Here is a 22,812-nt window from a genome sequence, read left to right as displayed (position 1 = left end):
GCTGCCCAGGGGCAGGTAGACAAAGCAAAAGCAGCTGAAAGTGGAAAATGGCAAATGGAAGGCCAAAATGAAAGAGTAGCTCTCTTTACTTGCTCTTTCCTTCCTCTCCTGTTCTCCTTTCTCCACAACCAATTGCTCAGGCTAAAAGAATAAATAAAATCCACACAAGTATAATCGTTTTTTGGAGACTTTCAGTTAATTCATACCACAGAATAGAGGAAGATCTCGACTGACCACTTTTTGGTCAAATTGCAAACTGGCAATTTATTCCTGCTGTTTTGTCTTTCAACCACTCACTAATCCATGACAGAAATTTACCTTCTACCTCATGCCCACCTGGTTTCCTTAGTAACTTATCATAAGAATATGACAAAAGCTTGGAAAAGACCAAATAAATTGTCAAGTGCCTAATCTTTATTTATACAAAATTACGTGCTGTTAAATCTACTAGACCTCTGCCAAAGATGCCTGATGTATTTCAGAGAACATTTATTTCTTTCTTGTTCAAAAGAAGTCCAATTATTATTAAACTGAAACACCTCCTCCCTCTCCCCCAAAATACAAGAATCTTTTTGCTCGTGTGAACAGATTTAAGGCCTGGAAGTTACCTGAACCTACATACATGCTCATATATGTCCTTTTTTAATGAGAGCCGGTACCAAAATTACTTTTTCAGCTCTGCATAAATTTAAAATGTTTTGCAGAAAAAAAACTGGTTAAAATCATTCCTCTATGACAACTTCAGAAAGAATTTAGATTATTTAAATACTATCAAAATGGATGCTTGAATAAAGATGTCATGAGTTTATGCTTTAGAAGCAACAGTGGGACCTGAGTCAGGACATAAGAGAATCAGAACATCTTTAATTGTGAAACAAAGAAGGAGTGCAGACTTGCAATAATTGTATGTTTCGTTGTGTGTGTTACTTCAAAACTCCCACCATGGCATGGGCTTCACTTGCCAGATGGTGCAGATGCAAAATATCTCTGTCCTACAAGGCTGTAGTATAAATGGACAGTACTGGGACATGCAGGAGGAAAGAATAAAACAAGGGAGCTGTGCAGAGAGTTCAGGTGCTTTGCAGTAAATACCTTGTAGGGGAAAGTCTGACAAGAAAGGAAGCCAAGAAGGGAGTGGCATGCTCCTAAATCTTTTGGGCACTTCAATTTTTTTCCTTTTAAGATCTGGAAATGGTTTATAGACCTGTGTCAAGCTTCTGTTAGAAGTCTCCAGGCAATGCATCCAATCTTTCCAATGGCAAAGAATTGCCATGTTTGTGCTCTTCATAGCTGGCAAATCATTGGATCAGAAGCTGTTGCTGAAAATAAATATGGAAGGGTGCACAGTTAAGAGCAGAAGAATGGTGAGGAGATAGGTCATGGATGTCATTCAGTGATAACCCAGATATTGCTTATAATGAAACCCTTTCTGCTTTGTTAAAATCACTGTTCTGTGTTGTAGTATGTTGGTACTTCCATTGCCTTTGGATGGGTTTTCCCACATCATGCTCTCTGCTGTAATCAGCCATGCACTTTTTACCTTGTTCATGTACCCATCACATCTGTCACATGAAAAGCTTCATAAACTCGTGCCCATTGTTTTCTACCAGGGGCCACTGCCAGGGATGGCCCCACTTGCTGCTCACCTTGTTTGGGAAGCTACTGGGGATGCTGAGGTAATAAATGCCTTCTGACCATTGCTATGTGCATGGTACTTGTTTCTCTCATCCTGCTTGGGTCCAAGTGGGTGTTAAAAATGGCAGAGGCCAGTGTGCTGCTCTCACCTCGACCAAAAAATAAAGAGCAAAAGGAAAAACAATTTTTGGAAGAGGCATCTACCTGAAGTGTTAGAATTTAAGAAAATCTGCACCTATTTTGGGTTAGAAGGAGATTGAGTGTTGATATTAGATTATCATGTATCAAATTGAAATGCACTTCTGTCTTTTTGGGCTGGCCAGTGATTTGGGAGGAGATTCTGGGTCAGAAGAACCTATCAGAGCTGCTGCTCAGGGACTGTGATAGTGGTGGATGCAGTGCACCCGGCTGGAAGCAGAACAGCAGAGATGAGTTTGGGTTGGCATTACTCCCTCTACCTCTGCCTTGGAGGCGTTTTGGTGGGGCGAGAAGGGAGAGCAGGGGCTGTGGTGGTATCGCCTCTTCTGGCATGTGTGCAGCATCAAGGGAGGCTGATGGCAACAGAGGGACCCTCGGAGCACACACCAGCCAGCTCCTAACAAAAAAACACTGATTGCTCATAGTGCCCTGTCCAAGGAAAGCCTTGAGGAATGGTTTTTGTCAGAATAAAAGGCACAGGAAGGCTCTGTTTCAGGTTAGCCTTCGCAGTACTGAGTACTGGCGCTGGCTTCCAGGCGGTGCCGCAGCCCATCGGGGTGGGAGCAGGCGGGAGGCGCTCCGGGGATGGAGCATCCCGGCAGGCGCTCGGCGGGGATGGCGCGCATCGGGGCGAGCCCGCGACCCGCCCGCTGGGCCGGGGTTCCCGAACGCGTTTCCGTGCGCAAGGGAACGGCGGGCAAAGGCAGAGATGGCGTTGGTGCGGCCGGTGGGGCCGGAACCCGCTGCCGGTGCTCCCAGAGGTAGATGGTCCGAAACCGGTCTGCCCGAGCCTGGCGCCGAAGGCTTTGTAGGGGCTCGTTCTCTGCGTGACGGCGCCGTCCGGCGAGGAAACGAGGGCCCGGGGCATCCCGCAACTTTTCCCCGCGGCCGGCGGCGCCCGCGGCTCCGGCTCCCGCTCCCGCCCCGCTGCGCGCCCGCGGAGGCGCGGACCGTCCGCCAGGGGGCGCGCGCCGGCCGCCCCTGGGAGCGCGCAGCGGGCGCGGAGCGGTGCGCGGGTCTCCGCGGGCGCGCGGCCCCCGCCCGCCGCCGCTGCCAGTGATGTCATGGGGCGGCGGCGGCCGCGGCGGCGGCGGCGGCGGCGGCGGCGGCGGCGGGGGGGGGGCGGGGAGGAGGCGGCACTGCAGCTGCATGTGTCTGTAGCGGCGGGGCCGGGGCGTCGTCATCTGCATTCACATGGGGGCGGCGCCGCCGGCCTCCGCCTGAAGCCCCCGCCGGGGGAGACACAAAACCCACGCGAGGCGCGGGGCGCGCCGCGACCCCCGCCCGCCGCCGCCATCGCCATGAATTCGGCGGAGCAGACCGTTACGTGGCTGATCGCCCTGGGCGTGCTGGAGTCGCCCAAAAAGACCATCTCCGACCCCGAGGGCTTCCTTCAGTCCTCCCTGAAGGACGGCGTGGTGCTGTGCCGCCTGCTCGACCGCCTGCTCCCGGGCACCATAGACAAAGTAAGTGCCCGGCGGCCCCCGCCCCGCCGCCCTTTGTGCGGCCGGGCCCGCCGCCCCCGGCCCCGCCCGCGCCGCCCCCCGCGCCGGAGGGGGGACCCCGGGCCCGGGGAGGGCGGCGGGGGGCGCCGGGGGCGGAGCGGGGCCGGTCCCCCTCGAGGCCGGGGAGAGCGGGGAGCGGCGGCCGGGCTGGAGGGGCTTCCCCCTGAGGGGCCACTGTTGTGCGAGTGCTGGACAAACGCTCCGCTCGCCAAAGCGGAGTCCTGGCTGTGCACGGGAGATGCGCTCATTTTGGGGGTGCGCTGTGGACCCTTCCTTGCATGCCACGAGCCGGCTGCAAAGTTATCTACGCAACTGCTGGAACAGCCGGTGCCTCACCTCGCTGGGAAGGTGATTCAGCTCACCCCTTGCAGCCTCTGAAGGACATTTTAGCGTTTGATGCTTAGTTTTCTTGAAGGCTGTTTTAGCGTTGTTTGGGTCCTTTTACTGTTCGGTAGCCTGTGGAAAAAAATCTCATCGTTTTTTGGGGGGGCTGACAAAACGGGTTACAGCCCTAGTTTGCGTTGCGTTTGAAGAAAATGTACTCTGTCAGGTAACTTTTATGTGTTCTGTGTACGTACGTAATTCCTGTCGTAGCTCAGCCCGAGGGAGAAGGGTTTGGTTGTGCCTCCAAACTTGGGACAGTTCCGTTGTCTCACCTGACGTTCAATAACGTAGTGCACACAGGAGATCCACGTATCGGCAAAAAACTTTCCTCGTGTGCCAGTCTAAGGTAGTGAAGAGAAGATTGATGAAGGTCATCTGCTATGATGATGGGATGACTCCTTGCTTGAAAAAAACCCCGTATTTTTCACCTTTTGCAGCTGGCAGAGCACTCCACTCGTTGGAGCCTGCTGACAGTGGGCTTTTGTTATCTTTTGTGGCTCTCTTTCAAGTAGTTCTCAGACCCACAAAGTTGTAACCAGTGCCTTGAGCTCAGCCGGACACTGGGCTGGACTGTCCCCCTTGGTTCTTCAGTTTGCCACTCACTGGGGTTGTTACTGTTTTGTGTTGTGCTTTAGCGTGGAGGTCTTGGCTCTGGACTGGAGTCCCATTCTGCAGATGTAGTAGATCATTCCTGCCTCCCAAATCCGCAGGTACATTGGGAGGTTGTGTGGGGATATGGAAACCTCACAGGAGCCCGCAGTGCTCTTGGCGGGCGATGGAAGGGCTGAGAGCGGGCACAGGGTGTCAGTGGCTGTGTGGGTAACTCAGGGATCACTGTGGTGGCCTTGGGGCTAGCTGGGACAGCTGAAACCCCTGCCACTGCTGCTGCCAGCTTTCCCCACCACCATTTCCCCCTAAGTGGCTGTTCAGGCAGCTGAAGAGGATGTCGCTGCTCCCAAGGGACTGTAGTTTTGTGGAGGTGGTACATGAGGTGCAAACTGCTGTCCAGTGCGCTGGGCTGCGGAGTGGGGCTGCAGAGCAGGTAAATGTCCTGTTCTGCCGTCCGGGGTGACACGTGTGACATGTAGCTGGGGGTAAGTGGGGGCTCCTCCGCCCAACTATCCACTGGCTCTGACAGGCTCCGCCCGTGCCTCCCTGTCCCCAGGCTCTTTTGCCTGGTGGCACCAAGCCCGAGGAGGGTTTTGGCAGCCTTTCCCACGCTGCTGCTCCAGGCACGCTCCCTGAGCACCTCTTGGGCTTTGGGTTCTGAGCTTTAGGGCAGGAAAGGTCTTTCCCCTTTGTGTAGATGTCAAGCCTAGTAAAAAGGGGTCCTGCACTCAATCTGGGAAAGAGGCTCTACCAAAAACCAAAATAAACAAAAGAGCATAACAGAAATAAGTGTTAAAAGAGTGTTTCCCAACTTAGTGTGCTTCTCTGTTACAGTACAGTTTGGGACAGCTCGGTTATTGAATGAAGGGCTCTCTTTTCATCTCAGAGGAGCAAACACCCCTCATTCTCAGGCAGGGGTCCCTTCACAGCACCCATATGCAGAGGAGGGTTGGCAGAGGCTCACAGCTGCCCACAGCCAGCAAGGACACCAGCCTGGGTGTGAGGAGCTGTCAGTGGGACTCACGGTGCAGCAGTGTGGGTTTTGCAGCGGGGCTGGGATGGCAGCAGGGCTGGGATGGCAGCGGGGCTGGAATGGCAGCAGTGGGGTTTGCAGCGGGGCTGGGATGGCAGCAGTGTGGGGTTTGCAGCGGGGCTGGGATGGCAGCAGTGTGGGGTTTGCAGTGGGCTGGGATGGCAGCAGTGTGGGGTTTGCAGCGGGTCTGGAATGGCAGCAGTGTGGGGTTTGCAGTGGGCTGGGATGGCAGCGGGTCTGGAATGGCAGCGGGTCTGGGATGGCAGCAGGCTGGGATGGCAACGGGGCAGGAGGAACGCTGGCACCTCGCAGCCACCCAGCCCCGAGCTCGCCCCGCATCCTGCAGGGCGCTGGGACAGGGGGCTGCCCTGGACATCCCTGCTGGCCCTGGATGTCCATCCCTGTTAGTTGTAAGTCTGGGGAGAAATAGCGCTTTAAAAAATTTTTTAGGGGTATCTTTGGTTTTGTGAGGGTAACTCTTCTTATTTTCATGGGACATTCACAAAGCACTTTCTAATTCATAGACGTCTCTCAAACTCATTTTCCCATCTAACTTTGTAAATATTCTTTTTCTGTAGACTCAGAAGTTATAGTCCATACCTCTTTCATGTTCTCATCTATGTTATGTCTGAGCAGTTTCCGTGTTACTTTATTCTCTTTCTTTGTTTGTTGGTAAACAGATATAAAATTTACATCCTGTACTGTGCCATGGTATTTTTTCCAAGTCTTTTTGGCCACTACTTTTTGTTACTTTTTTATACTGAGTGCATTTAAAATGTGAGCCTTTTTATTCCTTATTTGCCCTGAAAGTCTCTAGTTTAAACTGGACATTTTTGAAGTTTAAAAGATACAAGGATGTCCCACAGATGTAGACTGGTCCAGTCCTTAAAATAATTTGAGATCATAACTTTCTATAAATATCTGACATCAGCAGACACTTTGAAGACTTACAGAGCTCATTTTTCTGTAAATACAAAATAGTAACTAAAACCAAAGAGAACATTAAAAAAAAATTACAAAATATAAATATGAAGGAATGTTTATGAGCTTGGGGTTCTTTTAAAGATGTTTTCTAGAAAATGTTATAAATGTATTTCTTTCTTTCAAAAACAGATTAGAAAGAGGATTCAATATATGCAGGAATGTAGTAATACATTATTTGGCATTTTGTGCTTTTTAAAACCTCTGGGTACCCTGAGAGTAATTAGCAGGAGATTTTTAATAAATAAAGATTGTGCAACCATAAAAGGAATCAAGCACTTGAAGGTCAAAGAACAGAATTTTCATAAGTCGATAAAACAAATTAGTGGGTTTCAAGGCTGGTTAGTATATTCTTTCTTTAGATTGCCGTGTATTTGTATACCAGCATTGCACAGAGCAACCTACAAAGCTTCTTGCCAGGAAGTTTTGGCTGAATTTGTTTACACTGCAATCATATTCTATCTTGAACAGGAAAGGACAGATATTAAATTGACTAGATTTCTCTAAGTCAGTATGAAAATACCTTGAACAGCAATGTTGTTACAGACTGTTCCTTTTTTTGGGCTCCCATTTAATGTCATAATCATCCCTTTGCACTTTGAAAGAGACCATGACAGGGTAAAACAAAATAGTTGGGTTAGGCAATGTGATGGTACTGCACAATAACCTTGTCCTGAACGCAGGAAATGAACAAAAGTGAGGGCAATTATTAAAAAGAAACAATGCAAAATCAACAAAACCAGGAAGAGCTTCCCCCACCCTGTCCAAACCCAGCTGTCTTCGTTTTTTAAAGCGTGGAGATCTATGCTGAGACATGGTTAGTTGATTTGCTCCAAAAGATAGGGAATTGCTGAATTTAAGTAATTTGAATAAAAAAGCCATAATTTCAAGTTAGAGGGTTTCAGCCTTGTGTGGTAAAACTGAATTACTTTGATGGCAGGGAAGGGATCCCCGTGGAAGCGTTGCAGTGCAGTTGTCTGCCGCTTAGATGCTTTTCCTCTCAGAGATCATTTTCCAAACAGATTCCTCCATCGCAGACCAGTTTGACCCACTTTCATCGTTGTAAACAGAGATCAGAACTGGAGCGGGAATTTTCCTTGTCATATGAGGCTTCGCGCTCCATTAAGTTTTGTTTGTACTTTTTATTTTTGGTCAGCTGTTCGACAGAGAGCGTCGTTTTGAGGACGGCTCTGTTCTTTTTTTTGGGGAGAACGCAGAAGGCGCATCGGGCAATGCGATGCCGCGGCCATTTGACAGCCCGCGGTGCCCCCGCTCGGCCCGGGCTGCTGGAGGGCTCGGCCGCGGCTGGTTCGGGGCACGGAGCGAGCGGGGTGTGCGGCTGGAGCCCCTGTGTCCGATGGAGCATCCCCAGGCGGTGCAGCGAGCATGGGATTGAGCAGGGCAGGAGCTGCTCTGCTGCGCGGGGGAGGCTGAGCCCACACAGCCGCTTCCTCCGGCTGCTCCCGCCGCGCCGAGGTGGGAGACGGGCGGCACGGCCCCGGCAAAACACACACAGCCCTCCCTCCTGCTGGATGAGACCTGCTGCATGGCCGAAAGGAAACGGCATCCCCATTCCCTGTGGGGGATTGGGTACCGGCGTTGACATTAATTTGGTTATTGAGTAGTACCAGAGCTGATGGCAGCAAGGATTAAGATCTTTGTACAAATACATCATACATCTGTATGATTCTCTTTTTAATGAGAGAGGTCTTTGGCTAAATGAGGCATTCTGAATTGTGATTTAGGAATAAATTAACCCTTTGTGATTCACAAGGCAAATTAATTGTTGTGTATGAGCACAAGCACTGAGGGTTTGGGCTGCCACATGTGGCAGCCATGTCACCAGCCTTGTCCCCATGATGAGCATGTGCCCCTAGGCTCAGGCAAAGGGAGATTTATGCTCACTTATCTCTCATTTCACTCATAAATATCAGGGCTAAGTATACTTCTCTCCTGTTGTGACAAGGTGTGACCTGAACATGATATTTCATGTGTTGAACATGATATTTCACGTGTTGAGAAGGAAGAAGAAAGGAAAGGTGTTTTGGACCCAGAGTTAATAACAAGTGACCATTTTTGTAGCCCAGTATATTTGCAAAGGTATATTCGCTGGCTGGGAGCTGAATGTGGAGCCCAGACAGAGCTTGAGAACATCCCAGCAGCAGTGCAGACATTACTCCTAAGGTGGAAATTTCCAGGTGCTATTTGGCCCTGGACAACCAACATTTTGGAAGTTCTTCTGGCAGGATGTTCTCATCCTGAAGCCTTGGTGAGGCTGGGGTTTGGGTCTGCCTGGCTGACCCCAAAGGCTGTTCTGCCTTTGCTCACTGAAATCTGTTGGGAAGGTATTGTGGTGGCTGTGTGCAGCAGCAGCAGCAGGTCATCACAGGACAGGAAGCAAAATCTGCATTTCAATGTGCATATGCTCCCTTCCTTCAGCAAGAGTCCTCCCAGGGAGATTATTGTGCTTCTGGCAAGAATAATCCGTGCTGGACAGGTGTGCCTGCCATGGCTGCGTGCTCGGGGAACGCTGGTGTGTGTATGAGCACTGCTGCTGCTCCAGGGGGGAAGCACTGCAAGGACGAGAGCCTGGGCAAAAGTTATCCCAAACAAAGTCATTGGAGTGCTTTTTCCCTGAATACATGCTGTTCCCATCAGGGATACTGTGAGTGAGCTTTGTAGGATTCTTTGGTCCTGTTACAGACCTGTCATTGGCCGTGCTACTCCTACTGCCTTGTGAGAGCAGGGATTCAGGAATGCTTTGAAGGAGAATGCCCTTGCTTTTCCTGTCTGTGTACTGGCTCTGGAATTCTGGCAACTGGGATATTATCCAAAGAAATATGGTCTGCCCGTGCTCATTGAGGAAGCAGAGGACTTGTATCTATGTGCACTGCTTTTTTCCTTGAAAACCAGATTCTGTCAGTGCACAAAGATCTGGACTGAGTTAAATAAGGGTGTGCCAGATCCTGAGAAGAGGGGGCAATTAAGGAAACTGTTGGCGATTAAATTGTTTTTTGTGAGAAAACATGGAAAAATAATGTAGTTCTGCTGCTCTTACTCTCATTAATGCCTGTTCCACAGTTTTTATATGCTTTCTTTCTATGCCTGTACATAATATGGACAAGGAAAACATTAGCCCTCAGGTGCCCTACTACCCAGGCTATCCTCCAAACACTGTGTGTGTGGAGAAATGGAAGCACTGTGGGGATGCCACCAGCACACTCCCCTCTGGTTACACTGCATGCTAGTGGCTGGTGGCACCACACTGTTCAGCTGGAAATGTTTAAGGTTGTAATTCCAGCCTTAGAAAACTGGAAGTCTGGCTTTAAAGTTGAAATTTGCAGACTAGGTATGTATGTAAGGGCTTTTATACATACACACATATATATATTTATATATATTATATATAGTATGCATATATATTATTAAAATCTGTCTATGAATCACTGAGGGGAATTCAATATACATCTTCCTTAAATAAAAATTTAAATTATTTGTTATTCAGTGGCTGTGATTTGAAGAGCTGTAACTTTAAAACATTTGAAGCATGACAGGGCTTGCAAAAATACTGTGAGCTGGCATCAAGGAAGCAGTGTCTTGCACTTTGGCTGGCTGAGCTTTACTCCCTGATCCTCAGCCAGTGTGACACTTCTGCTCTCTCCCTCACTTTGCTGCCTAGAGCAAAACCATTTTCTCTCCACATCTCTCAGTATGATGTGATTGCAGCCATTACCCACCACCAGAGTTATAGAACCATAGAATGGATTGAGTTGGAAGGGACCTTAAAGATCATCTAGTTCCAACAGCCCTGCCATGGGACACCTTCCACTGGACCAGGTTGCTCAAAACCCCATCCAGCCTGGCCTTGAACACTTCCAGGGATGGGGCACCCATGACTCATCTGGGCAGCTGTTTCAGTGCCTCAGCACTGTAATTGTGGTGGGGAGTTGAGCAGGGGTGGCCAACTTCACCTGCAGGAGGTTTCCTTGGTGCCACTCCTCATCACGGATCACTGACACCCCGTGGGCAGAGGCCCCTGTCCCCTCTTGGCCAATGAAACACTGCTTGGGTCTAAGTGCATTTAATAGAGGTCTCCATTTTCCTGCTCTGCAGTGAGTGCTATTGGATGATGTTGGCAGCTTGCCCAGAAGAGAATCCATCCCTTCTGTAGGGCTTTGGTAGTCCTATGGAATATTTTCATGGGGTGGGGGGAGGGGGAAAGCAGTAAAAATCATATACCCCCCACTGGTGCAGCTGTGCTGTCAGAGAAGTGGTTTTGTTGGCTTTGTTAATGTCACTGGGGGAAGCGGTACTGTTAGACTGGCAGAGGAATTCCCTCTCTGGCATATGTTACATCCACACTGAGGAGCTCTGCCAGCATATCTAGCAGCAGAGCTCTCCCAGTGTAAACAAACCCTGAGTGATTGGACTCCTGAAGCCTGAGCTTGCGCTGCATCAGAACAGCGATGCTCCACAGCAAACACCGCAGGCTTTACGTGACAAGGGGGGCAAAACCCTTCCCCACCTGCCTTCCTTAACAGTGGAGTCTCTTTGGCTCAGCTCCTGCCAAGCCCACACCTGGAGCTGCACTTCCCCAGGCTTTTTCCACGTGCTGACTTCAGGGAAATACACATCTTCCTGTGGACACTTAACGCTGGCACCCCTGGAGCTCTGCAGCCTGAGGCTGAGGATGCTGCTTGGGATTGGGGTCAGTTGCATGCTAGTTGATTTCCTCTTTTTCTTTGAAATAGCAAGAAAATAAGCAAAACCACAGGAATTAGGAATATTAGTTCTTAGCTTTTAGGAAGGAAGGGAAAGCAGATTACAGCTGCAGCTGCAGCCAGGCTCTCTTATGTGTGTGCATCACATCCTTCAGGCACACTCCTGTGCATGAGTTCTGGTAGGACTCCTGCCTAGCTCAGGCCACAGCAGAGGGGCCTTCAAGGCTCCTAATAGCATTTACAAACACAGCTTGTAAGTTTTATGTGCATGGCATTCTCATTTTCTTAATGCTGTGCCAACCTATGTTTGCTGTCTGAAATATAAAAATTAGATGGAAACTTGAGACAACAAAAGTACCATACAGATTGCCCTGGTGCCCTTAGACTACAGGGTTTGTATCTTAGGGCTGGGTTAAAACCTGCTTCATGGAAGTCAGTTATAGACTTCCACAAAATCACAGAATCAATCATGTTGGAAAAGACCTCTGAGATCACTGAGTCTTTGAGCGAACACCACCTTGTTAAGTCGACCTTGGCACTAAGTACCCCATCCAGTCTTTCCTTAAACACCTCTAGGGAAGGTGACTCCACCACCTCCCTGAGCAGCTCATTCCAATGTTTAACCACCCATTCTGTGAAGAAAAGCCTCCTAGTGTCCAGCCTGAACCTTCCCTGATGCAACTTGAGTCTATGTATGTTGATGGGAATTTAATCAGGGAAGTGGCAAAAGTACTTTACTTCTACTGCAAGGGAAAAAAAGTAATTTTCCTGAATATTGTTTAATTCAGGTACGTATCTGAAAAGATGAACTCAAACAGCTGAATCAGTTTTATGGAGTCATTTTTGGAGGGCAGATTAATGGGAAAAAGCAGCTCTAATTTTTGCATAAGGTCCCATTTATAAAGGCTGCCACAAGACCTGGCTGCCATTTTAACCAAACTACACATTTCATTTGCAGACTTAGCTGAACTTACATTTTGAGGGCTATCACACTAAAGAACTGAAGCAGCTAAAGCAGAACATTTGTGTGTTTGAATGTAGGTCACTGTTAATGATGGCTAGTCAGGCAGAGGAGCATTTCTGAAAGTGTGCAGAGGAAAAAAATCAGAAGAGCTGGAGGAGTCTTCAGCCAACTAAAGTGCTCCTTGCTTTAGATAGCATAGTCAAGTGGAGGTTGAGGGAGCACAGAGTGGTGGCTGAGGAGTTGATGTGGCCTGTTGGGCAGTAAAGAAGAGGTGGTGGGTTACATTTGTGTGGCTAAATGTGGGATTGCATTTGCTGGTTTGGAAGGTGGTGGTGTGTGGTCTGAGGTGGGAGAGATGGAAAGGTGGAGTACAGGGACTGGTGTGGGGATGTAGGATGTAAAGCAGAGGAGTGTCAGATGTGGGGCTAGTCATGCTGGTGGCTTTGGAGTGAGGTGATGGGATCTAAGAGCTCCTTCTGTGGCTCACCAGTAATGGTGTCCAAGGGCAAGAGGTTTGGGAACCTTTATGCTCTATTGTTAATAAAAAGATGGGCACTAACCACTTTTCTTCCAAAGTCATTTGGAGTTCTTCCAAATGACACTCAAAGCACTCTTGTAAGTCTAGGAGATGACTGGAGCTTGGGACACTAAGTAGATTCCTGCTTTTACCTTCTGCTGTGTCTTGGTGTCTGGGTATCCTTTTCAGCAAATAAGAATTTTAGGGCATATCATAAGGCACTTCCCTTCCTCTTTGTATTGAATGCAGAGTCTAGGTGAGTTGTGGAAAGGTAAAATTTCAGCACATAAAAAAAAATTTAGTGCATGATCTGTAGGAACTTCAGTCTTCTGCTGGATCTAGCTCTCACTATCTATGTGTCTGTCTATCTGACTGCTTGCTGTGCTTTCAGAGCATGGGTTCCCTCAAGCCAAAATACAGGTGTGTAGTCCATGCTGACTGCTGTGCAGGTTATTATTGAAACGTTTGTGGGTTGCAGGTTTTATAGGGTGGGAAAAGTCAGTGCTAAAGAGCTACAGTACTGCAGAAACTGTATCATGCTAAGGTCTGGGTCTCTGTCATGACACCTGATTTTAAACAGAGCTGCACTTTGTTGAGAATCCTGATCTGTGTTTTTAGTTTAGCTGTAGCATCCTGCTAATGTGCCATCAGTAAGATGTGCAGTTCTTTAAGTGATTTGGTGCAAGTGCAGAGTGCTCCTTATTGGAGATGTGGAAGATGTGATCCTTAGAAGTGCAGCTGTGCCTCCTGCTGTCCTGGGAGGAGCAGGGGACTCCCATCTGCAGTCCTGTCAGCCCAGCTGCTCACTGACTGTGCAGGAAGTGCTGCACCTGCCACTGGTCCCCAGCAGTGGATGCTTCCTCGAGAAGCAGAGGATGTCTTTCTGTGTAGTTGTGTAGTCACTCTTTCTTTTCCATCCCCACAATCCCCAGGGGATTTGTGCCTCACAAATTTGTGCCCCACATTGGCAATTTGTGAGGGTCAGTGGTCTGGGACAGAGCAGGACACCCGAATGCTGAAGGGATGGGCCCTGCTGGGCATGGGTGCAGGTGCAGGCAGGAGGCAGCAGCTGGCAGGGAAGGAACCGGCAGGAGGTGTTGCACAGTTCATCTCCTGCAGCTTCACCACCCAGGCTGGTGTGAGAATGGCCAGGCTTCCTCCTCATGATGCTTTTAATCTCATTTTTGTCCCTGAACACAAACCGTGGCAACAAATCCCAGCCTTTAGTGGTTGTGCAGGAGGTGTTTGCCCCATTGGAAGATGAGTTGCCCTTGACCAGTCAAAGGGGTTGGAAGCAAGGGAAACACAGCTGCTGTGGGACTGAATGTGATCAATAGGAGCCTTTTGTTAGCTTTGCTGCATTGTGCAATTATGGTATTTTTACTGATTAGATTGTGGTAATGCTCTGTGTGTGCAAGGTGCTCTGAAACATGGAGAGAGGACTGTTCTGTGCTACGAGGGGACTCTGATATTAAAGGGTCCAGGCAGGATGAAAAGGATTTCCCCCTATTTAAGGGCTCAGTCTTTGAACTTCAGGCTCGAGCAGCCATACACCTGAACAGGATGTTTTTAAGTGTCTGCTGAACTTGGCTACTAGTTTGCAGCTAGTTTACATTTTCTGTTGGTTTCTGCTTTCTAGTTACTGAGATAGTCTTCTTACATAGTAAACCCTGTTGTACTTATTATATGTTGTGCTAGATAAATGATTGATTTAACTTGCAGGTAGGAACTGTGTTCTTACTCACTCTACCTAGTAGATTCCAGTTTCTATATAAAGGCCTTGTACACTTCTCATTCTGTGACCCAGTTTGTCAACTTGTTCAGCAGTGAATGCAAGTAAACAGCTGATTTCCCATACATATAGCTGAAGATGTCTCCTACGTTTTATTAATCTCTCATGTTTACTTAAGAATCAAAGAACTGTGGGTTTGCTTGGTTATTTTTTAAATTTATTCATTATTATACACATTCATTGCTTATTTTCTTCATATAATTTCCCTGTCTAAATGAACTAATAGTAGCCTTTTTCATTTTTTCTAAGACCACCCCTGTCATACCTTTTCCTGATGCAGCCTCTCTGCATTGCCCTTTTTTATTCACTTGTTATGTTGATTAAAACCATAGATTTAAACTGATCTAAAGGGGTGTAACATTTAGCTAGGTACCACCTATTTGCATTGCACATTGCTCCCCACCTTTTCTGGACAGTGGGAAATGTACTCTGCTCTTTGATAGCTACAATGCATCACATAAGTGTCCTCATTGAACTAGCTGTGGTTTCTAGCACTGCTCCCCAAGAGATTAAATCTTAATCAGAACCTGTCCCTGAACCACAAAGAAGTGGTTTAAACAGTGGCTGCTCTGCATATTACCTTCCTCTCATCTCTTTGGATTCCACTGTGGCACTCTGGTCCCTAATTAAGAATCTGTCATGCCCCTCTGGAATCCCTGTCTTTTCTAATTACTATTAACCTTTTTTATTTGTATTACTAGAGCACACAGAGGTTCCAGCTGGACACTGAGGGCTCTTTGTACTAAGAGCTGTGGATACATATAAGAAGCAGACAACCCCCATTAATGAACCAGTGGTGTTGGTCTATGATAGGAAAAGGACGAAGCAAATACTGGAGAGGAAAATACATAACCTCTTTATTTCACTGGCTTTGTGTACATGCAACCTACTTTTTATTAAGCTAAGCAATTTGGGAATATGACCCTACTTTTATATGTCCTTTGTCTCGGTACAGATTAGCTGTCTTTCAGGTGGACTAGGACTTACCTGCCTGTGGTCTGCTTGCATGATGTTCTGGTGCATTTTGAATAGTCTGTGAGGCTATAAATGTGATCTGTATGAGAGGTCATGCTCCTGAGCTTCCTGTAACTATAAAGGATATCATGTACCATATGTGTGATTTTATCACGGGCCTGGCCCACATAACCGCACTGCAATGTTCTGTCACAGGCCTGGTTTTGTTCCTCAGGTTCCTTACTGTTCTTCTCAGCTGGCTGTAGGAGAAGGTTACCAAAATCACATTAAGATTTTCCAGGTAAATAACAGGTTTGCTTCATTTTATGGGATCATTAATACTTTACATTTCTAGCAGAATGCAAATGCAAAGATATTTTAAAATTCTTTACCCATATGCTTCTGTCTTCTCTTGTATAAAAATGCTTGCAGCCACAGAGCTGAGAAAATGTACCCTGCTTCTTTTATCATTCCAAAGTCTTTTGCCTTGTTTTGAAGGAAGAAATGACATTTCTAAAGATTTACTGTAACTTATTTTATTGTTTTAAGGAAGATGATTTTTAACTGAAAACATGCATTAGAGTGCTGGTGGGGCTAAGGTCTCAGTGGTGTATTTGGCATGTATTTAAAGCTTCTAGACCTGATAGGGAACAATTTGCTGGGTTTGAGTTTTCTTTGCTTGTTGTTTCTTTAATCTTCAATTGAAAATCATGTCTCTCCTTACCCTCTTCCCTTTCTTCCCCATAACCCCCCCCCTTTTTTTTTTTTTTTGCCTCTTTTTTCCAGTTATTGTTCAGTCTTTTATGAATTATGTGCAGCCTCTTATGAGGTGGTAGTACATGTCTGAGTTTCTTAGAATTACTGAGTTTAATGTGTTGGAGACTTTGGGACATTTTGTGTTAATGTGAATTACATTATGAGACAAGACATTTGCTTCTTTTAAGAGAAACCCGGATTTACTGTGATTTCTTGGGAGACATTATTCATGTTTGAAGAGCAGAATAATGTTAAGGTTTCTCAGAATGAAAAGAGACCTTGATGAACAAAGAAGAGAAAAAGGAAATGTTGGGTACAAAAAAGGGACAATGAAGTAGCACGTGTAAAAGGAGATAAACCCCAGTTATTATGCTAATAGTTTAAGATAAAACAGTTATAAATTGTAATTATATCATTGTTGTGTAAATATTAAGAACAAATAGGAGAGAGCATAATAGAAGCATCAACATGGCAAAAATTCCCAGCATCTTATTCTAACAAGGGATGTTGGCATGATAGCTTTAGATTTCTTACTAGAATTAAGAAATAAATTAATAGAGTAATAAAAAAGTGTTTCAAGGAAGAGACATGAAGGTTGTGTTTCCAGGAGGGCTCTCTCACCTCTTGTGTCCTTCAAACTTACTGAATTTATCTTTTGGCCTGTAGTCCTTCCATAGGTCTTCTTTAGGATTCCCTTTATGTTTTAGTGTATCTTTAATTATTCTTAAGCTACAGTGATTTATCATAGTACCAAACAATTTGAGGAGTTTGGAGGGGTGTGTCTATGTGCTCTTTTTTTGAGGAAAGAAAGATTCTTCAACTCATATCCTTACCAAATTCCTTGTATTACAGACTAGTGGCTTTCATTTAAGACTCACCTGAATTTTGTTTAGAAAATGATAGTGACTTGTGTTTTAAATTTCTTTGTGCCAGGCTCACTCTGTCATGCTGTCACATTTTTGTGGTATCAAAAATTACCTCTGTGGTAATAATTCTGTATCAAAAACTACCTCTGTGGATCAGAGGTATCTTTGTGAGAAGGCACTACCTTGGTTTCAGCTTGACAGAATGTTTGGAGTCAACCTCATGTGAAGTTCCTGGTGCTATGCAGGTGGATTGTGCTGTGAGTTTATGTAACCTTGGCACACACGCGTGTAACAAAACCTCCTGTGAGTGTAAGGCATGATCAAAGGCCGTGACATTGCGTGTTGCAACACCTCTGTTTCAGGCGGCTTGCCAGTGCACTTCTGTGCTGGGCTTTCCCCTTCTGACAGAGCCAGGTGTCCAGTTCGGGCAATGATTTGTTTGCTAAACTACTTGACAGAAATCATTGAATGTATTGTGAAACGACGCTTATGTGCACACAGAATTTAGTCAAGCTGCGGTAAGTTAAGCCACGTCCCTGAAGCTCTTGGGGCAGGCTGCTTTTCCGTGGAAGGGCTACACTTTGCTTTTGGGGTTTGCAGAGGTTGAGCTGAAGGCACCGTGAGTGCGGCTGCAGAGAGCAGACGGCTGCCTTGCCAAAAACTGTCTTAGATTCAGTCACGGTTTTCCTCTATGTGAAGCTGTTTTTCCTCCGGGGTGAGAAGGGGCTGTTTAATAAACCACAGATAAAGGTCGTTAACATCAGACCCTGGAATTGGTAGATTATTAACTCCGGGCGCTGGTATTTTCCGCGGAGGTCTTCGGAGCATTTCTGATATATTTCCCTTTAGCAAACCGATACCCAAGGGCGGACCGGAGCCACAACGAGGGCACCGCCGAGTCCCAGGGGCGGCACCGGCCACCCGCGACGGGCGCGTTGTGCCCCGGGCGCGGCCACTGCCTGTCCCGAGTAGGGGCTGTCCCCGGCTGTCCGCTGGGCCCTCGCCCTGCAGCCAAACCCGCCACGGCACCGAGGTCTGTGCAGCAGCAATTTGAAAAATTCAGGAGCACGGCGCGGCGAGGCCCACAGCCGCTCCCGCCCGCAGCCGGGGCGGGGCTGGGCTGGGCTGGGCCGAGCGGGGCCGCGCCTCCCTCATCCCTCCCTTCCTCCCTCCGCCCGCCCCGCCGGGGCAGAGCAACCCGCGACCGCGCCTGGCCGGGGCACCCCTGCCCGCGCTCCTGCCCGCCGCCCCCCGCCCTCGCACGCCATTTCCTGTGCTCCGTGTTTACTTCCCGGTTCACAGCCTCCAGTGGGAGCGATCGGCGCCGCTGCCTGCGGAGGGAGCGGGAGGTGAGGGGAGCGGCGGGTGGCGGACGCCGCTCCGGTGCGGCGTGGCCCCGTCTCCTCCCCGCGCTGAGCCGCCCGCCTCTTGTCTTGCAGGTGTACCCGGAGCCGCGGACGGAGGGCGAGTGCCTGAGCAACATCCGCGAGTTCCTGCGGGGCTGCGGTGCTTCCCTGCGCCTGGAGGTGAGTCGGGGCTGGGGGCGCCCGGCTCGGTCCCGGGGGCGGGGGGTTTCTCGTCCTCCCTTTGTGCCCAGGGACGCGGCTGACAAGATGGTGGCGGCCGCCCCTCCCCTGGCTGCGGGCCCGGGGGGCTGCGGGGAAGTCGGGGCTGCCGGGGCGCTGCCCGATGCGGCGCGGTGGCGGCCGCGCCCCGGCAGGGACCGCGTGGAAGGAACGCTCGGGGAAGGGAAGGGAAGGGGCGCCCGTGGAGGGAAGGGAAGGGAAGGGCCGCCCGTGGAAGGGCCGCGCCGCTGCTCGGGCCGGGCGCGCCCCGTCCCTGTGTCACTGCAGCCACGAGTGCCGGAGCCGGGATTTGCCTGGCCCCGGGGCGCTTAAAACCGCTGCTGCTCCGTCCGAGTGAGTTCTCGGTACGTATACATTGTGTCCGCTTTATTCGTGGAATCGCTTTGGAAGCGCAGCGGTCGGCTTAGAGAAATTAAGTTGCCTACAACCGAGCGAAATGCTAATTGAAGAAAATGGCAGGTGCTGTTTCTTCTATTTAAATTTGCGTTACATAAAAGCCCTGCAAACTGCCATCTTTTCCGAACGTGTGTTAGCAGGGTTGCAAATTAGGTTCTCGAATATTGCTGGTATATTTAGCTATAGCAAGTACATACTGCTGTCGAGTTTACTTGATGTTGGCGTGTGGGAAGAAACTGATGAGATTAAAAACAGGTTTAAGCTTCTCTGCGTCGGGAAGTGAGAGGTATTGTCATTTCAGTTCTTGGAGACATTCTTTTTGGGTGGAAAAATTGGTTTCTTGTGCTTCTGGACTTAAATTAATGTAGTGTTGCCTTAATTAATTTGCAGGGTCTTATGGTACCTCTGGTCTTGCCTGTGATTTTGCCAGGCAGTAACTGAATGTCATTAAAAAAAGACTCTGATTGCCTTCCTGAGGCCTCTAAACAGTGAAGTATCATTAGTGAAATAAATGATACTTGCAGGACTTGCGCTTTATCTTAGGTTCCCTCATGGATAAAGATGGAAATTAAGACTGCTTTTAGCACTCCTCTTGTGAGTAAGCCCTTACATTTTTACCTTCCTTCCCTTCTCCCCGCCAAATACATAGAAAATCCCTTAGGATTTCTTGGGAGTAAAACCAAATGAAGTTCTGAAATACTCAGAAACCAGGTTTTGGGGTTAACAGTGCATTATGTCAAGCATTCTTTTTGCTTTGAAACAGTTGTCACTCCCATTTGTCTTTTCTAGGGCCACATTGAGCTTTTCATGCTTTGAACATTCATGGGTGTGAGCAGATCCGAACTTCAGGTGGTAGATATTCATGAACTGGGGAGGAGGTACTTCTGATCTCAATGCAGAAATAAATTGAGTGTTGTAAATGTTAAAGAGGGGGGAAATGGCATTAATATAGTCTCCTCCCCTTTGCTAATTTCCTTTATCAGGTCTCCCACAAAGCTTGAAGCCATTGCAATTGTGACAGGCTGGGAATAGTTACAGTGTTACAGTTTTGTCTCTTCTAGTTGCAAAAAGCTTTTGTCAGCTCTTTTCCTTGGGGTGCCGAGAAAATGAAGAAAAATGATTGAAAGAAAAGATAATTTTGCTGAGAGCCTGAGTATCTTTGGGAATAGTCAAATTGTTAACCTGGCCTCAGGGGCTTCTCAGCAAGAGTGCCGGAAACACCTTTCTTAGTGGAGGTAACTGGCAGCAGTGGCTTCCAGCTCAGCATGTTGGAACAGGAATTACTCCCAAGCTACCAGAGAGTTCAGAAGCTGGCAAGAAGGGGCACAAATGCTTGGGCTTGTGGAGCTCTTGTGTGTGTATTTATGGTTTGTACGTTGTCTGTTCCCTGTTGTTTTCTCATTAATTTTTCCAAGCCCCTAACTGTGGCCAAAGATGAGATCAATGGCAACCTGGATTCACCCAGGGAGTAGCTGGCAGGGCCTCCTGGCCATCCGCTGCTCCTGGGCTCTTTCCCCTCCCTCCGTTAACAAGGTGTGAGTCAGCCCTGGAGAATCTGAGCCTTCCTCACCGTGGGAACTGGGGAGATGCCACAGCTCCCTGTGCAGGGTCTGTGTAATGCTTCCTGAGCCTCAGCCGGGGGGTAGGGATTGTGTTGAGCACAGAGTGTGAGGAGCATCTCTGCAACCGCTTTAGGGGATATTGTCAGAGAGGGCAGATGAGCTAACAAGGAGTTAGTGGTGAGTACAAATATTTGACAAAGGGTTAGATGTGTATCTGGTATCTTAAATACTAGAAACGTTTGGACAATATGGGTATCAGAGGAAGCTCTAGGATGGTGTGGGGAGATGTGACATTATTCTGTGCACTAATGTAGTACTTTTCCTAATAAGTATTCCACCTTATGTGGAGATTTTTCTGACTTATAAGGGTTGTGCTTGAGCCTTACATTGAATGTGAATTATATGTAGTTAGATCAGATGATTTCTCTGTGTGTGATTTTGTGAGCCTGCTGAAAGCGTGGTAGTGGTTTGGTTAGCCCAAGATCAGCATTGCACAAGCACTTTTTGCTCCCAGATCTGAGCTCATCTTGGAAGCAGTGGTGGTGTGTTTTTATGAAGCCATTTTAGAGCTCCTTGCCTTGCTGGAGCTCTGTAGGTCTCCAGTTTAGGGGACTTTGTTACAGCATGATTGAGAATTTGATAAACTGCTGTGGTTAATGGAAAGCTGCACAGCAGTAGATGGCTTCTTAGAGATGCTTTCATCTGCAGATCCCTTTTTTAGAGGATGTGATAACTTTGGTTGCTTTCCTACATGTAAAATAAAGGGCAGAGATGAGAAAATCTGTTGGTTTGGAAAAGTGCTGGTGTCTAAAAGTTGTTCTTGTTTTCTTCCTCTTGCTTCCCAGTAAGGTTGGGTTGTTAGAAAGATAATAAAACATTCAGAAAGGGTATTTCAAATTCTAATGAGGAGGATTGCTGTTCCTCAGAGGAAACCAATGGCTCCCTTCCCACACCCCCCTGTATTTTTTGATATTTAAGTTTTCCATAGAAAAGAGAATACTTTGGAGCTTGCAGCAATCTTTGTACAGCAAAGCATAATTCCAGAAATAACCAGAGGAATGTGCTGCAAGTATTGGGTTTTAAAAATTATTTTTAACACAGTTTTCTTGTATGCGGATACAAGGAACAGAGACCCATTAATGAAAAAATGTTCCTAAGACCTCCACCAGGGACTGAATTTCCATATTTTTTCCCTTCTGAAAGCCATTAGTGCATCCTTAGAATAATTGTGGTGTTGAGTAGTTTATTCTACTTTGAGCCTTCAGTGCTGTTGCTGAATGTCTGTATAGATGGAGGGGACTGTACAACAGCCACTTGTGTTGTCAGTTCACATCTTACTGTGCACCTTTTCCTTAGGCAAATGGGATATTTGTTAGCTACTGTTCTTGTTATTTTTGCTCTAAAGGCTGTTTTCTCTCCCAGTTTTCTCTTTGGGTGGGAAGACATTTAACTGTACTCCCTTCTGAGGAGCATGACCTGCTTTTCCAAACAGGGTCCTAGATACTTATTGTACCTGAGGGGCTCAGTTCTAGAAGAATGTGGGTGGATATGTATAGGTAAGAAGGAATTCACTGCAGGTATATCTTTCACAGAAATCTTCCAAAGGAGAGAAAAATGAAAAAGTGATGGCTTATTTCTACCTGAGCCCTAGCAAGTTTTGCCATTGTGATTATCTTGTGCCTGTGTCATGTTACTCTAGTTTTGTTTTCTTTCAAAGGAGCTTGAGCTTCCTGAATATAATGCTGTCTTTTCTTGTTCTATGACCAGAGCTGTTTGACAGCTTGCATTTTCCCTGGAGAAATCATGGTATAGTTCAACAGCAGTGAAGTTTGTTGGGGGAGCAGTTGAATGTAGAATAATAAACAAAAATAGGTTAATGGAAAACCATGTTAGTATCTGCTGTTTAAAGGGCAGAATGTTTGACATAGCCTGTGAACAATGCCACAGTCTGTGTGATCAAATTCCATAAGTAGCATCTTGCAGGGGTTTTTTTGCTGGCTTTCATAAAATAAAAGATTAATGCTTGCTTATCTGAATGTTAACAGGTTTCTTAGCTCAAAAATATTTTGTATTTTTGACTTCTTTACTGATGGATGAGATAGCAACTGCTCAATGGAAAAAGGCAAGCCATGGATCTGAGAACCCTTTCTCGACCTGCTTGCCTCTAGGATTCAAGGATGGTCATTTTATTACAGAGGCAGCAATGCCAAGCCGAGGAGTTCACTTCTATAATAAACTAACCAAAGAAGAAATGAAGCAAATCTGGCAGTCTTAGACAGTGTGAGATCCTGTGCTTGTGTATTATAAAATCTCTTGAACAAGAGGGATTTGCCCTTAAGGTTCAGAACACTGC

At 47.4% G+C, this 22,812-nt stretch overlaps 1 protein-coding gene across 3 annotated transcripts in view; it reads left to right on the top strand.

The window, feature by feature from the left end:
* Positions 1-3,134: 3,134 nt before the first annotated feature.
* ARHGEF7 (Rho guanine nucleotide exchange factor 7) overlaps positions 3,135-22,812 on the top strand; it is a 116,122-nt gene continuing 96,444 nt past the window's right edge. For 2 of the 3 annotated variants that reach the window (XM_059493097.1, XM_059493091.1), the window contains exons 1-2: positions 3,135-3,299; positions 18,355-18,441. In XM_059493097.1, coding sequence (XP_059349080.1) covers positions 3,135-3,299; positions 18,355-18,441 — 252 coding nt within the window. Of the gene's footprint in view, positions 3,300-18,354; positions 18,442-19,728; positions 19,776-22,812 lie in introns of those variants that run through there. The other variant, XM_059493102.1, reaches the window with a different exon arrangement.

The sequence above is a fragment of the Ammospiza nelsoni genome, chromosome 2, assembly GCF_027579445.1.
Source record: "Ammospiza nelsoni isolate bAmmNel1 chromosome 2, bAmmNel1.pri, whole genome shotgun sequence".
NCBI classification, from domain to species: domain Eukaryota; kingdom Metazoa; phylum Chordata; class Aves; order Passeriformes; family Passerellidae; genus Ammospiza; species Ammospiza nelsoni.
The sequence above is the reverse complement of the archived record's forward strand: the minus strand, read 5'-3'. Positions and strand labels throughout refer to the sequence as shown.